At 49.4% G+C, this 16,100-nt stretch overlaps 1 protein-coding gene and 1 pseudogene across 1 annotated transcript in view; both read right to left on the reverse strand.

The window, feature by feature from the left end:
* Positions 1–1,812: 1,812 nt before the first annotated feature.
* Positions 1,813–7,068, reverse strand: LOC119289483 (annotated as a pseudogene).
* Positions 7,069–13,912: 6,844 nt separating this feature from the next.
* The window catches only part of LOC119289484 (BTB/POZ domain-containing protein At2g46260-like), an 11,560-nt gene continuing 9,372 nt past the window's right edge, over positions 13,913–16,100 (reverse strand). The window contains exons 5-8 of the mRNA XM_037568793.1: positions 14,943–14,992; positions 14,647–14,824; positions 14,494–14,610; positions 13,913–14,409 (exon numbers count right to left, since the gene is read on the reverse strand). Coding sequence (XP_037424690.1) covers positions 13,990–14,409; positions 14,494–14,610; positions 14,647–14,824; positions 14,943–14,992 — 765 coding nt within the window. The 3' untranslated portion in view covers positions 13,913–13,989. The remainder of the gene's footprint in view (positions 14,410–14,493; positions 14,611–14,646; positions 14,825–14,942; positions 14,993–16,100) is intronic.

The raw sequence follows: 16,100 nt of genomic DNA on the forward strand, positions 1-16,100 counted from the left end.
GTTGTTGAATACCTTACCAAAATAGTTTAAAAGGCTAAGAGGAATGTATAATTTGTTGGCTTGGCCCCTGATCTTATTGAACATGTTGTGGCTATATTACAATATGTTGACGACATTGTGTTGTGTCTTAGCCATGACCCTGCCAAAGCTCTCTGAATATAAAACTTTTGCTATACATTTTTGAACTTATGTCCGGCCTTAAAATTAACATCATGAAAAGTAAGATTTTTACGGTTGGAGGCGATAATAAAATTGCTGCCTTTTACGCTGATATGTTTGGGTATCAACTAGCCTCACCTCCTTTCCCATGAAGTACTTGGGTGTTCCTGTTAGCTTTTGATTCTTAAAAACCATTGACCGGGACTTTGTTCTAGCTAAGATGATTAAGCGGTTGGATGGTTGGATTGGTAACACAGCTTCCTCCGGTGGGAGGTTGAATCTGATTAACTCTACTTTGTTTGGCATTCCATCGTATTACATGTCTATGTCCCTCAACTGCTATTGAGAAGCTTGATAAGCCCAGGAGAAGATTTTCCTGGCAGGAGGGTGTAAATAGAAGCAAGTATCATATAGTTGGTTGAGCGAAAACATGTAGAGCAAGAGATAAAGGTGGGTTTGAGATAAAACTCTATCTCAACCAGAGACAATTTGAGGGAAAAAAATGGACTGGGAATCATCTGTGTTCTTTCTGCAATAACATAGAAACTGCTGAGCACTTGTTCTTCTCCTGTACTAGTGTTGATCTACTTGGGGTTGTACTGGTAGAATTCCCGGTGCTTCTTTGGCTAATTTTTTTTATACGATGGCCATTGCGGGCTTGCAGCGGTCTGTTGGGGGATTTGGAATGTTGGCAACAGGGTTACCTTTGACATTTGACAAACACGTGATGAGATCACCTGCGTTTCGGTTGTATTGGACAGGGTGACTGAAAGAAGCTGATGAATGAAGCTTCAGGAGCATAAAAATTGCTGGGCTGCTTCCTTTGTGCTGTGTAGATGTTGGGTTCGTTTTGGATGTTGGATGTTCAGTGTGCTGCTAGCCACCTGTATTGCCCGATTCTTGTTTGTTAGGCTAGACTGTTACTATCAGTGTCAACAGGTTTTAGCTCCGTAGCAGTCGGTTGGTTGGTTTCGATGTCGAACCAACTGCAGTGGGTTTCCTATTGCTGCTCCAGCTCGAATCCCTCTTTCGGTCTTTCCCTCTTCCTTTTGTTGTATGAACAGCTATATTTCCGTTATTGCAAATTAATGGAAAGGGGGTAATGCCCGGTTGGGGAAAAAATGTGTCGTCAAAATAATGTCACAAACTTGCAGTAGCAACTGACCCGAGTCGATCTGGTTTATTCAGAGTGTCGTGCCATCGCAAGGGAGGGAACACAACACCTGCAACTTCAGGATTCGGCTACTGGGCACAAGCCGAGGAAGCCGCATACATTCTATCTATCTAGATGCACAAGCCGAGGAAACATATATGCTGCATGAATGAGGGTTATCATTCGATTTATCCAGATGTATTCATGGGTACATTACATACAGAAACATATATCAATAGAACAAAGAGAATGGAAGAGATATGCTAGTCAGACCAAAAGTGCATGTCTACCGCGCGGGCTTTCCAGCCTTCTCACTGTAAGAGCACCCTTACATCATTCAGGCACCAAGCCTCCTTCTCTAGCAGACATAACAAAACGACGAAACGAAACAACACAAGCATTAAGTACCAAAAAGAACTCCACATTGTGCCCAGCCAACCAATAAAACTCTCTGAAATGACACTGAAGCTATCAACCTAACTTTGCTGAGTGAGATATCATCAAGTCTCTAGTCCCAGCTGCGCCACCACCCCCACCCTCAAGTCAGCTCTCAGATGCAGCACGCCATCGATGAGGTTGTCGTTGGAAATGAACGTCGACCATGGAACCTCAAAAAGATCATTGCATCCCTCCATCCAATCATTGCTGAAGGTAGCCTTGTCCTCCAATCTGGTCACGAATTTTCCTGACGATCTTGTAACTCAAAGTCTACTGTCAAACATGTTGGCCCCTTTGGCATCTCAACCGTTCCTATATAGAGAGCAAAGCTGTATGCCTTACTCTGCTCATCCATTTGACAGTTTGCTCTGAGAAAGAAATCTTGTCCAGCAAGATGGAACAAGTGTGTCAAAATGTCTCCTGTTGGGAACAGCCGGGAGCACTCCTCGCGTGTTAGATCCAAGTAAACAATGACCTCTGGGCAGGGCCGGTCGAATTCAACCACTTTGATTGGTTTAAGCATGTAAGCTCGCTGTGGGGCTTGCCAACAGGTTCTTGTGTCTGCCTCAATAGTGGCTTGCTCATGTGCTGGGTAAGCTTTGTGCAAGAGAGAATCAGTAATAAGCTTCTTTGTTTGCTCATTGTCCACATCATCATCACTGCATGTCAGGACTTCGTGGAGTTTACTCCAAGTCATATGACTGAAGCGCACAAGTGGAAGTAAGCGAGAACTCCATATCTTGTGCCTCTCCTCTGTTTCTGGGTATTGCTTGCACACCCACTCAAGCAAGAAGCTATATACGGTATTTTCAGATCTTATCTGTAGGTCAGTACTAGAAAAGATGGCTTCAATCCCAGCAAGAGGCATGTCCATCAATGACCTGTGGGCAGGGTCGGTCGAATCCAACCTGGAACGAGACAAATCATGCCATGAGTAGACACTTCGAGCATGATTCTGTGACAAATGTCTACACTCTTTTCCATTTTTGAGAGAAGATATCTACGTAATAATTTCTCGGAAAAGAAAAAAGTAGCTCCATCAGATGGTGATCACTCACTTGGCCAAAACCTTGTATTTGCTGGCGAGGAATTCCTTGGCTGCATCTGTCAGATGCCGAATTTCAGCAGCCACTGAAGTGGAGCATGGGTAATCTAGGTAGAGCAATGCAGACTCTCTGGTCATAGGCAAGTTTGTGAGTAACTGGTTACAATGTCTCATGCAAGCCAGAACTTCAAATTTGTCAGCGGCCATCAAGATGTCGAGCAGAAGATTCGGCTCAGTTGTTGACAACTTTCCAGTGTACATAAAGCTCAAAATCTCCATCATGACAGTTTCCTCCGTTCCTAGTAGAATGAAACAATGGGGCATAAGGGTTTATCATAACAGTTCAAGAAAGAACTAAATGGCAGATTCTTTGCACGTAAATTTCAACAGTAGACCTCTTTTATTGAGGAAAGTTATCCATGCAGAAGACTAAGCGTGGACAAAATACACATTTGGTAGTTAAAGGTGACGATGAAAACTGAAAAGAGACTTAACCATTTCATTATGAAAAAGAAAAAGGAAGGGCTGACAGAAACGCAGAGGCAGAATGACTCACTCTAATAAAATGCGGCAGGGGAAAAACTATGAAAACTAGGAAAAACTATAAAGGTAAGGATGTTATCAGTTTACCCGAATCAGCAATTCGGACTGTTAGATGCCTCTGATCAGACTCTTTCATGCCATTTGAGAAAAGCTGCGGTGAATAAAGCATATTAGGGCATCTCCAGCCGTTGGCCCCCCAGGAGGGGCAAAAAATTGTCCCCTGGGGGCGCACCGGCGCTAAACCGCGCACTGGGGGCGTGATGCACCCCAGTCGCGGCCCCCCACGGGTTTTTAAAATGTTTAAATTCGGCGCAAACACAACGCAAACACGTTCGAGTTCGTTCAAATTTAAACATATTTTACAAAAAAGGAAAAACTACCGCGGGCTACTCCCGCCGTCTCCCTCGCCGCCCGCCTCGCCGCCCGCAGTCACCGCCGTCGTCGTCGTCGTCGTCGCCCCCGCCGACGCCTCCGCCGTCCCTGCTGCATCCCTCCCCCGGTTGGCGTGGCGGGTTGGACGGTCCGGGGGCGTCGTCGTCGTCGTCGCTGTCGAGGACCACGACGCCGTGCTCGTCTTCGCGCCCACGCTTGCGAACGGCGATCTCCTCCAGGGCCTGGCGCTGCCGGACCATCTCGTCGCGGAGGTAGTCGTCCCGCGCCCACCGCAGGGCGTCCTCGTCGGAGAAGCCACGCCGGGCTATCTCCTCGTACTCCGCAGGAAGGCCGGGCTCCGGCTTGGGCTCGACGAGGACGAAGCGGCCGGTGGGGGAGGCGTTGTCGCCGATGCGGACGCCGGAGCGGCGGGTGCGCACGCTGACAGGCGTGCCCTGGGGCTCCGGCTTGACGGGGCGGAGGTGGAGGCAGGGGGAGCCGCCGGACGAGGAGGAGGACCCCCCGGTCTCCATGCGCCTCGGGGTCCAGGAGCTTCCCCGGCGGCGTGGGAAGGACGGGGGAGCGGGGTACTCGAGGCACGGCGTGTTGCCGCCCTCGATGTACTCGAGGACGGCCTCAAACATGCGCCCGGGCACGCCCCACCACCGACGCCGGCCGACGGCGTTGAGCCTGCCGGAGTGCTCGACGCCGTTGGTGGCCTCGAGCTGCTCGGCGTGACGGCGGCGGAAATAAGGCTCCCAGAGCGGGCTGTCGGGGACGTACCGTGGCCCCTCCCTCGCCGCACGCGGCAGGGACGAGCGGATGCGTGCGATCTCCGCACGCCGCGCCGCGCCGGTGGGTACCAGGGGCACCGGCACGCCGCCGGCGCTGATCCTCCATGCCCCGGGCACCCGCATGTCCGGCGGGACCGGGTACTCGGCCTCGAAAAGGAGGCGAGCCTCGTTCTCGTGAAGATGGCGGCGGCCGAAGCCGTTCGCCGCCGCGCCGTCGCCTGGGAAGCGCTCGGCCATGGGTGTGATGAACTGGAGACGGCGAGAGAGAGGAGAGGGAGGAACGACGACGGCGAGAGAGTGCGAGTCGCCGAGTGCGCTGGGGCGCGTCTTATATAGGCCGAGGCGCCGCCCGTGCGCGAGCCGCCGTGATACGCGTGGCGGGCGAGGGAGGGCGAGGGACGCGCATCATCCGGTCTTCACTGCGCCGCCCGTGAGGCATCAATGGCGTAGACTGACCGGCGCAGCAGCGCGACAGCTTTGGCATTGATTCGCCGCGGGAAACGAGGCGATGAGGACGACGAAGGGGCGAGAAGAGAGCCGTGTCCCTGACGCAGCGGGCCCGCGGCTGTTTCGTGCCAAAACAGTTCGCCCTGGCGCCCCCGGGCGCCCCCAGCGCGCCGGGTTCGGCCTGGGTCCGCCGGCGCTGTTTTCGGCCTAAGCCGGCGAAAATCAGACTCCTGGGGGCGCGACTGGGCCGATTTTTCGGCGCCGGCGCAAAAAATACGCCCGGGGAGGCCTTCCTGGGGGCGCGGCTGGAGATGCCCTTAGGAAACACGAACTGACCATAGAAGAAATGAATCTCAAAAGGTATGCAAATTACCTTAAGAAAGAATGGACTATTTGCAGCGAGAACAACCGAATTGATGTAAATGGTCTTTACTCGTAAAACTGGCGTAGACACCATGGTCCAAGAAGAGTCAATACTTTTTTCATCTGTTCATCACACAAAGAATACATAGATCAGAGAGAAATAAATGGCAAACTGGGGGAAGTGAAGTATAGGCATAAAACACAAGCACTAGACAGATTCTGCTGTTAAGGTAATAGGAACACTCTGTTCTTCATTGATTCAACCTTCAGAAATAAGGTAAAATGATTAACAAAGCATCATGACCATTCGAATTCATTTAGCTGTATCAAGCAATCTAAGCATGCTTGCTGCTTCCTGAGTAAAGTAAAAGTAAGTGTCATCCCAAGGATCTTATTAATATTCCGTATAATGGTGTCCAAGCACAAAAGAACAGACAATCAAAGTGTAATATTATTATCTGGTTAATCAGTATTTTGTACCGCGCAAACATCTAGTGGCAGAATCAAGTTCAAGCAACAAAAAAGGAACGCGGGTTTATCTAAGAGTTGGTGGGTATCTTGTCATCATTGGCATGTAACTGGTATGTTGCACGTGTGGAAAACACGCAACCTGCAAGGGTTACCCAGTTGATCATCAGATTGTGTCGGTAGTTACAGCTATACCTATACATCACAGGTGTTGATACTACATTAAACTAAACGATTATCAAGCAGGCTAATATTTAGTAGCATTAAACGTTTCAATAAAGCAAGGCAGACTATTGCTTGACTTTAAATGATTAACAGGGAACAAGGTTGTGAAGAGATCTAGAGTAGGAACCCGTCCCTCCATGCTTTCTCTCCAAATATATATGGCGTTCCACAGTTGCTCGTAAAATCAAAGTAGGAACCCACCCCTCCGCACCTTCTTTTGAAATATATCTGGCGTATCGCAGTTGCTCGTAGAATCAAAACAATTACATAATGAGGGTTATAAACCAACTTCCTCATCCTTCCAAATATACATCCATTAAGTGAATAACAGATTCGACAATAACATGTTCTTCCTGTTTGTTTCGTCAGTACGATTTTTGACAGGAAAATTTCTGATATGAATAATCTGGCATGTTAATATAACCTTACGCGAACCAAATCCCAATATAACTGTAAATTTCCAAACACATAAAGATTTTCTCTACAATCTAATCTAGTTAAGCAATATATTTCCAGAAAACAAACGCTTAAGTTAACCAATCCACAAAAGGGCAGCATCGTTGATTTGAACAGTTCGATGTTGTTTGAACGTCATAACTGCTCCACCTAAATATGTGACTAAGAATTTGCTGCATCCTAGTTGGATGTATGGACGACGTACAGTTTGTTGGTTGCTTCATTTGAACAGATTTGATATTAATCTAGACTAGAAACCTCCATAGTCAGACAATTCTTAGATTCACACAACAAGAGGTGAGGTGAGGTGAAGTGAAGAAACAGCAAGAATCGCAAATAGCCACAGATTTCACGCTAAACAGCATCCGAATCGCGCTATATAAACAGCAGAGAATCCCCAGCAGCTGCATCCATCCATCCATCCAATTCCAACGGCGTGGGAGGAGTGAGGCAGTGTACGGACCTGCTTCCTCCTCGCGGTGGAACGCCAAGTCGGGGAGGGGTCCTCCGTCGCTGGCGACGACCTCCAGCCGCAGCACCCGGTCGGAGAAGCTCTCTGAATTGAACGCGAACTCGAAGCTGGGCAGCCCGCCCCCGCGCGAGATGTCGAGGCCCATCCCCGCCTCCTCCGGCGCCCCCGCGGTGGCGGCACCTTCGCCGCCCGCCATGCGCCCCACCGCCGCCTGTAGCCCTAGCCGGATTCTTCTAGAAGGCGCTCCTCCACTGTTGAGCCTTTTCAAATTTTGGTCGACAGGCTGAGTTTTGGGCCGGTTGCACGTATTTGGGCTATTTGGTTTGGACACTGGACCCCAGGCCGGTTACACATTTAACGATCGTAAATTGTCTCAAAAAATAAAATAAAATTTAACGATCCTAAAAAAACTCTATACACATTTAAAATTTTCTGTACACATCTGGCATTTTTCAGAAAACATTTTGTGAATACATGGTCAATATTTTTCTGTACACATTTAACATTATCAAATACTTTTTAAACGCCTGATTAACATTTTTAAAAACATTATCAACTTTTTTCACACACATCTTCTATTTCTTTTATACATGAGAAACATTTTTTATACACATTTAACATTTTTCAAATTCTAGATTTACATTTTTCAATATAATATTATGTGCGTTTTTCTGTAATACTATATATTTAAAATATTTGGATTATAAATAAAAGTAAAAAAATGAAAAATGAAAAGAAAAACGTCAAAAATCAGAAAGAAGAAACGAGGTTGTGGCCTCCCACGAGGTGGGCCGGCCCGGTATGGAGCCTCCCTCAAGCGAGGCTAGCATCCAGCTCGCGTTGCGCGGGATATAAGTGCGGCCCGCACCTGGCTCGCACGAGGAGTGCAAAAAACTAGCCGTTTGGTTTCCTGGGTGCCCTCCTCAAACTGGCCCAACTAATGCAAAAGGAGGGAGGTGCCCTCCTCAACCAGGCTTGCAAAAACTAATGCAACCAGGCTTGCAAAAACTAGCCAGTTTGGTTCAACCTGGGCCAACTGATGCAAAAGGAGGTCTCTCAACCAGGCTAAGAGGTTCCCCCCTCAAAAAAAAAAAAAAAAAAACAGGCTAAGAGGAAACGCACCCGCGCCTGCACTCGTGCCTTGGCTTAAAGTCAAATGGTACATGAGATTGCCCCTAATGCTTTCCAAAATTACATCGAAAGTGCCACCGCAACCTCATGTATCTCTCCTTCCTCTTTCCTCTCTCAAGCATAAGATCAAATCAAGGACACCAGTCGCTGCCGCCGGGATCAGGAGCACCCTCTTGCGTCGTCGGTCCAAGCTTCGTCGTCCACAGATGGTCAAAACTTCCTCGTCTGCCTCAACCCCGTCATCCGAGATTCCTCTTTTTCCACTTGTTCGATTTCCATCATCTGGTGTTATGTTTGTGCTCCTTGGCCCGTCGGTGAGCAAGCATCCAGTGGGTGTGCTCAACAGGAACTGCATCGAAGGGGGAGATGCCCCTATGCCGACTCGGTAGGAGCTGTTGGTGCTGGAGCTTGCATGCTGACGTGCACCCGGTGTCGTCAAGAGTGGTGCCTACATGGGAGCCGCATTGGTGCGAGCTTGGCCTCATGGAATTCCATTGCCGTCGTGCTTTGGGAAGTACCTCGCTGGTTTCTCATACAACCTACCAATAATATATCACATTAGCCTGTCCCACAACATGCTACAACCAAACACACATATTAACTCATTTTTGCATCAGCGTAACCAGGCTAGACACATCTAGGACAGTGGATACGATGGAGCATGAAACTAAGCAGGGAATCAAACACGTCCATTATTACTGAATTGTTTATTGTTTTAAATATTACTAACTGAATTGTTTATTGTTTCAAATATTACTAATACCTGACAGACTGATGCTCTTGAATGCCAGGCTCAAAAAATAGGATGCCTGGGCCAGAATAATACCAGTGTCCGGGCTAAGCATTCCATTTCTTCTTCTTTTTTATAAAGAGGTCGGGCTAACTGCCTTGCTAGATACGCCTGAGCCAGGAAAGCATGTTCTCTTTGAGGATACAAACCAAACAACCACCAGACATATCTCAGGCATGGTCCAGGCCAGACATAAAATGTTGTCGACATCACCAAACATGCTCGTTATCTCTTTTCTCATCTCTTGCATCCTTCTATCTTCCTTTACTGCATCTCAATTTTTTTTCTCCTTATCCAATCATCTGCTAAGGAAGTCCTAGCCCTAGCTGCTCATCTCCCTCCTCTCTCGTCACCCCCCAATGTCATGCGTCGATGACCCATCGCACACCCGCGCCACGATATTCTATGTTTTCATGGTCACCGCCTACACCTCCCACACTATGAGTGGCCATGCCTGGACCTCACTCTGTCCGACACCAACCATCGCATGAGGGGTGGGCTCGCCGGTGCTGCTTCCAGGCCACCACTCGCCGCTGGAGGTCAGATGCCCTGCATATTCCCGAGCCTCCACCTGAGCAACCAGTGTGGTCCATGACGAGGATGAACATTAGACGTCCATGCCTTGCATGTCCAGTTGTCACCAACATCCTCCATCACACGCCTATGTGCTCCAACCTGCACCGACCATGGGCAAAGGCACCCAACATGCTCCACTGACAATGTGGCCGTGTCACCACCGGACAACCCTCTGAGGCAACATGGCCATAGCACTCGATGCATCGACCAACTACGGCAAATAGTGGGAGACAAGAGCACAAAGGGCAGGATGGAGAAAGAAAGATAGAGAACATGAAAGATAAAAAGATAAGCGACTGTCTGACGGATCAAACATCCCATAATAATGCATAAAAAACAAGGTGAGAACCAGGGGCTACTGTTGGAGCTGGGACTTTTTTTACCGAAAAAGGGTTTCCCCCGCTTTGTATTCCAAAGCAACCAACATCGAGTACAGATAATGCTGTGGCGAGCAGCACAACACACCAAGAAAAAGAAGAAGAAATAAATGACAATCACGGCAGCTTGGCAAAGCGCGGATGACCTGGCACCGCGGCGCCCACCGGACATAAATCACCACAGACCAAGGCTCCGATCCGCCGCGTACCAAGCAGCACCTCCAAGAAGGGATGCGACGCCGACGACGCTGCTGCCCGGACGAGTCGTCAGGTTTCCCCGGGCACGCGGAGGGAGGTGGGGGGTGGATACCACCGACACCCTCCAGGAAGGAATGGTGGCACCCACACAAGTGTCACCGCGTCGGGGCCGAAGCCGGCAGGGATTTCTCCCGCATTCCAACCCCAACCGCCCAACCGGACGGAACCGACCTGCCAAACCGTCGCCCACCACCATGCGCCAACGCAGTACCGCCGCCACCCACGCCGCCTCACTACGAACACCACCACGAGGCCAAGAGGACTGGAGAGAAGCTCACCACGACGGGAGCAGCAACACCGACGTCGAGCGGGAGGGAACCACCTCCACCGCCGTCGTGCGGGAGGCCCGTGCCTCCGGCACCGTCGCGGTAGCCGTCCGGACGCGGCAGGGGGGCATGCCGGGTCACCCCTGGCCCAGCTAGGCCCGAAGCGGGCCCGTTAAGCCCCGCCGGCCACGATGCAGTAGGCCGGCGTCGTCGTCGCCGTCACCCAGGCGCTCGTCGCATCTCCTCCGCCTCCCAGAAGCCACGCCGAAGACCATCCCCGCCGCCGGCCCGCCCAGGCCCAGATGGGGCCCAAAGGGCCTAGATCTGGGCCGAGCGGGTGACGCCAGATCCCGCCGCCGCGCCGCCCCGCCGCCAACGGCAGCGCCGCCGCCCAGCTGCTCGCCTGCATGCGCCACGGAACCCCGCCGCCACGCCAGACCGCCGCCGCCGCCGCCACCGCCTAAACACACCAGACCGAGCTGGGACTTTTTTAAGGCTGCGAAAAGGGAGACCACCCATGTTGGCCTTTGTGGGTAATCATAGTAGATGCTTTAAGATCATCTCCATTAGCAATCGCATATGTATATCTGGATGTCTATATATCCATATAGATAATGGTCTAAAAAGATTCCTCATATACACGTCAAGCAGCAGAACGTCTATATTCTCTCTTTTATATTTTAATATTATTTTGTAACTACCAATTCAACTATCATTTTAACAATAATTCAACGTCTCTATTGCAGTGTTAACAACTACTTTTCAAACGGCTATATTTTTAAAGGACACTTTCAAATGGATATATTTCCAACTGCTACTTTTTCAACAGCTCTATTCCAACGGCTATATTCCAGGCCTATATATACCACCCCTTATCACCTCTCTCAAATCATTGCATCTTGTGCTTCTCTCATCTCTCTTCTGAGTCCCTCTGTCTCCTCTCCTACGAAACAATGAGTGAAACAGGATTCGTTTTTTATATGCTCATGAATTCGTTGTCGTTATCTTCATCGGACGACGACGAACTAATTCTTGCAGCATTTGCGAAGCCCGAGGAGGAAGAGGAGGTGAATGCTCGACGCCATGGTGGTTCCACGTTGGGACGGCAGTATTTGTATCGCGGAAGAGATGCAAGATTTGTTCTACTATGGGACGACTACTTCAAAGAAAATCGCACCTTTCCCAGAAGTTTTTTGTCGAAGGTTAGTATTACTACATTATTCTCTATCTGCCTATTTTTCATCTCCCTATCTCATACTTGTTTATCTGCACAGGTATAGAATGTCTCATAATATGTTTAATCGCATAGCTGAAGGAGTACTTGAGCATGACAGTTATTTGAAGCAAATAAGAAATTCTGTTGGAGCTCTTGGGTTGCATCCTCTGACAAAACATGACAACTGCAATGCAACTGCTAACTTATGGATATGCCGCTGATGCCGCAGATGAGTATTGTCGGTCTGGAGAATCTACTAATCTAGCATCTTGCAAAAAGTTTGTGATGGCTATTTGTGAAGCCTTTGGAACCAGTATCTGAGATCTCCAAATGAAGAAGATACTGCTAGATTACTTGACATAGGGGAGCAAAGAGGTTTTCCTGGTATATTAGGGTGTGTAGATTATTGCATGCATTGGACTCGAATTTTTTTTCCCTAAAAATGGCATGGCATGTTTAAAGGTCATGTGAATAAGCCCATAATGATTCTGGAGGCAGTTGCTTGGAAGGATCTTTGGATTTGGCATGCATTCTTTGATTTACCAGGGTCTCTCAATGACATAAATGTTCTTCACTGTTCAACTCTGTTTGCAAAGCTATCCGAAGGTGAAGCTCCAAAAGTGAATTATACCATCAATGGTCATCCCTACACAATGGGGTATTACCTTGCAGATGGTATATATCCACCAAGGGGCAACATTTGTGAAGACCATACCAGCTCCAGAAGGCAGAAAGAAGAAACGTTTTGCCAAAAGACAAGAGGGAGCCAGAAAGGATGTGAAGAGAGCATTTGGAGTTCTACAATCCCGTTTTGCCATTGTTCGAGGACCAGCTAAAGATTGGAAACGCAAAGAAATTGGCGATCTCATGAAAGCTTGCATCATAATGCACAATATGATAGTTGATGATGAGTGAGACAACAGTCCACGAGACTACAATTATGACTCTATGGGAGTAAAGGTGATCCCTCCCTCAACCCCAACCCCCGAGCGGCTCCCCCTCCCTCGACCCAGACGCGGCGGCGGCCAGATCCACAGCGTTAGGACCCTCTCCTCTCATCCCTCTCTCTTCGAGAGAAAAGAGCATACCTCGACTCGAGATGGTGTAGTGTGGTGCGACGGCAACCTCGCGGCGGCGTCTTCCTCGTCTCCAGAGCAAGCGAGTTGGCGGGAGGGAGAAATCATGCCGCGGTTGAGCTTTGGACGACGCCTTCACATCATCCAGGTCGATTTAGAGGATGCACATGTTTGGACGCCCATTTGCACGAGCTATTGGACGCCCGTTTTGGGCTCACGTCATGGAAAACTAGCATAGACGTCCATATAGAAAGCTATTGAAGATGTTCTAACATGGCATCACCATACGACCTCCCATTCCATGAAGTAGGTGGTACGTAATGAGTAAACATGCGGCCTCCACCTCCTCCACGTGCGCTTTGGGTTGGTCCATATGTGGGGCAGGGCACCCCTGACTTTGGTCCTTTTTTTCTATCATTTATTTATTTTTTAACTTTAAAAAACTGTTCATGAATCCCAATTTTGAAAAAATGTCCAGGATTGAAATAATATTTCAAAATTTTGAAAAATATAACGAATTTGAAAAGTGTTCACAGAATTTCAAACTATTTCTTGGATTTCAAAAAAATGTTCCTCGATTTCAAAACGTGTTCTGAATTTGAAAAAATATTCCGAAGTTCAGAAAATGTTCATGAATTTGAAAAATGCTCACATATTTTAAAAATGTTCCCATATTTCACAAAATGTTCCAAAATTTTAAAATTGCTCACGAATTTGAAGAATGTTCGCTGGTTTGAAAACAAATCACGAAGCTAAAACTTGTTCACTATTTTCAAAGATCATGAATAGAAAAACTTTCACGGATTTGAAAATGGGAAGTGCAGTTAGTGTCCCAGACTTATCAGTCGACAACTTATCCAGACAATTGCTTGTCTATCACCGTTTGAGTTTGAATCAGGCACATCTTCATTCATCGGCACATACAGAAACATCGCTGCACAACAATCCCAGGAAGCAGGTTGTCGGCTTCATGGTCGAAACCGACGCACCTCATTGTCATAAACGAGCCGCTAATGGGGAATCCAGTTTACAACAGCAAAAAAGAACACCCACATATGCAGCGAAGATGGCTGTGGTGAATCCAGAACAATGATGATGGACAGTCACGTTTTGCAGAGAAAAATATAAATCATATAAAATGCGCCTATATATATGTCGTCACAGTTTTCAACTTTCTCATTGCAGGTAATGAAGAGCCTCCTGACATCATTCAGGCAAGCCAAGTTTCCAGCACAGACACCAAAATAATGAAATGAGACCCTAAAATAATGAAAATGTCCACGCAGCCAACACGCCTAGCCTACAGCTAAAATCCCATTGAAGTTGAACCGATGGACCTGACTTTGCTGCTGAGTGAGATATCATCAAGCTTGCAGTTTTGGCTGCCCCAGCAACACCGTCAAATCAGCTCTCAGATGTAGCACGCCGTTGATGAAGAGGTTGTCGTTGGCAATGAACGTCGACCATGGAATGCCAAATAGATCACTGCATCCATGTGTCTCATCAGCGATGGAGATCTTACCCTCCAACTTGCGCACAAACTGCCCTGACGATCTTTTCCTTGCAGCAAACTCGTAATCTACCTCGAAACATGACGATCCCTTCATATTTTTGGCGACCCCTAACCAGAGGCCAAAGCTGCACAACTTACTCTGCTCATCCATTTCACAGGTTGCCATCAGATAAAAGCCCCATCCTAGAAGCCGGAATGGGTGCGGGCATATACGCCCAGACGGGAAGAGTTTAGAGCACTCCTCGCGTGTTAGATCCAAGTAAACTATAATCTGTGGGCAGGGTTGATCAAACGCAATCAATTTCACAGGTTTGTACTCGTACGCTCGCTCAGCAAATCGCGAACAGGTTGTTACCTCTGCTGCAAGAGCACCTTCCATCTGCTTTGGGTAAGCCTTGGGTAGAAGTGCCTCAGCAATACGATGAGTTACTTGCTCGCGATCTATATCATTATCAGTGCTTGCTAATATCTCCTGAAGTGTCACACACGTCATATGACTGAAGCGTACCAGAGGAAGTAAGCGAGAACTCAAGATCTTACGTCTTTCCTCCAATTCTACGTATCGTGCACGGGCCCAGTCAAGCATGAAGTAATATATGTCATCTTCAGTTTCCACTTGTACGTCAGTACTTGAAAATATGGCTTTTATCCCAGCAAGAGAAATGTTCATCAGCTCGCTTTTAAACCTGAAATGAGACCAACAATATCATGAGTACACTGAATACATGATTTTGTGACATCAATTTCTGCAGTTTTCTCAGAAAACGAAATAAAACATGGCTTCATCCAATGTGGACCACTAACTCATAAAAATCCTTGTATTTGTTCGCAAGGAATTCCTTGGCTGCATCTATGTTATGACCTGTCATATTAGGGGCTTAGCCCAGTGGGTTGTGGCCCAAGTTATCTTATCGTTATTAGGGGCTTAGCCCAATTATCTTATCGTTTGCTTAGGAGTCAAGTAAACCTCTTTATATAAGGAAAGAAGATGTATCAATCTAATCAAGCAAGAAGCAATTATTATTTGCTCGGCTTTCCTTAGGGAGCCGGGAGACCTAACCCTAGCCGCCTCTTGCGCCGCCGCCGCCTCTTCTCCACCACGCAAGGACGGCGCCAGCCGCCGGCCGCCGCACCCTCGTCCTCGTCCTCCTCCATCTTTCCCCTACAATCTCCGCCCTAGAACCAGCAAAACCATAACTCCTAACACCTTGGTATCAGGTAGCTTGGGTCCGATCATGTCTGCGCCACCATCCACCCCGCTGCTGCCCACCTTGCCGTTGTCCACCACCGCCGTCCTCTCCACGGCGCCGCTGGTGTTTCCCGCCGCCGTGGTCGACAACTCCACCGTGCCGCTGGCGCTTCCCACCGCGCCGCTCGGCTCCTCCGCGGGGGCCTCCATCGGCCACTCGCCGCCCGTCACCGCGCCACCTGTCGCCGTCTACTCCCCGACAGAGATCACCGGGGTCCTTAATGACCTCGTCACCGCCGTCCAGGGCATCCGCCTCTACATGGCCGGGCCTTACGGGCAGCCGCCGCCCTTGCCGCCGGCCGCCGCGACTGGGCCAGCCGCCCTGCCTTGGTACGCGGCCACCACGGCGCCGATCGGGCCTCTACACCACCACTGGCCCAGTCAGCCGCCGCCCGCCGTCTCCCCCTACTAGCCGCAGTGGCCGGCCCCGGCGATCGCCGCGCCTCTGACGCCTCCCGAGTCCGGGTAGCTGCCGACCCCGCCGCCGCCCGCTGCCACGCCTCCATGGCCACAGTGGCCGGCCCCGCCCCTTGCTGCGTCGTCCACGCCACCCGAGTCCGTGCCGCCGCAGCTGCCGGCCCCGCCACCGCCTAGCGCGGGGCCCGGGTCATCCACGCAGGGAGGCGTACGGATCCAGCAAGTGCGCTTCCCGCCGTCGCCGTCCCCAATACCGGCCTGGCTGACCGGATCATCGCCGCCACCCGTCTACACGT

This window comes from Triticum dicoccoides, chromosome 4A, assembly GCF_002162155.2.
Source record: "Triticum dicoccoides isolate Atlit2015 ecotype Zavitan chromosome 4A, WEW_v2.0, whole genome shotgun sequence".
Taxonomy (NCBI): Eukaryota; Viridiplantae; Streptophyta; class Magnoliopsida; order Poales; family Poaceae; genus Triticum; species Triticum dicoccoides.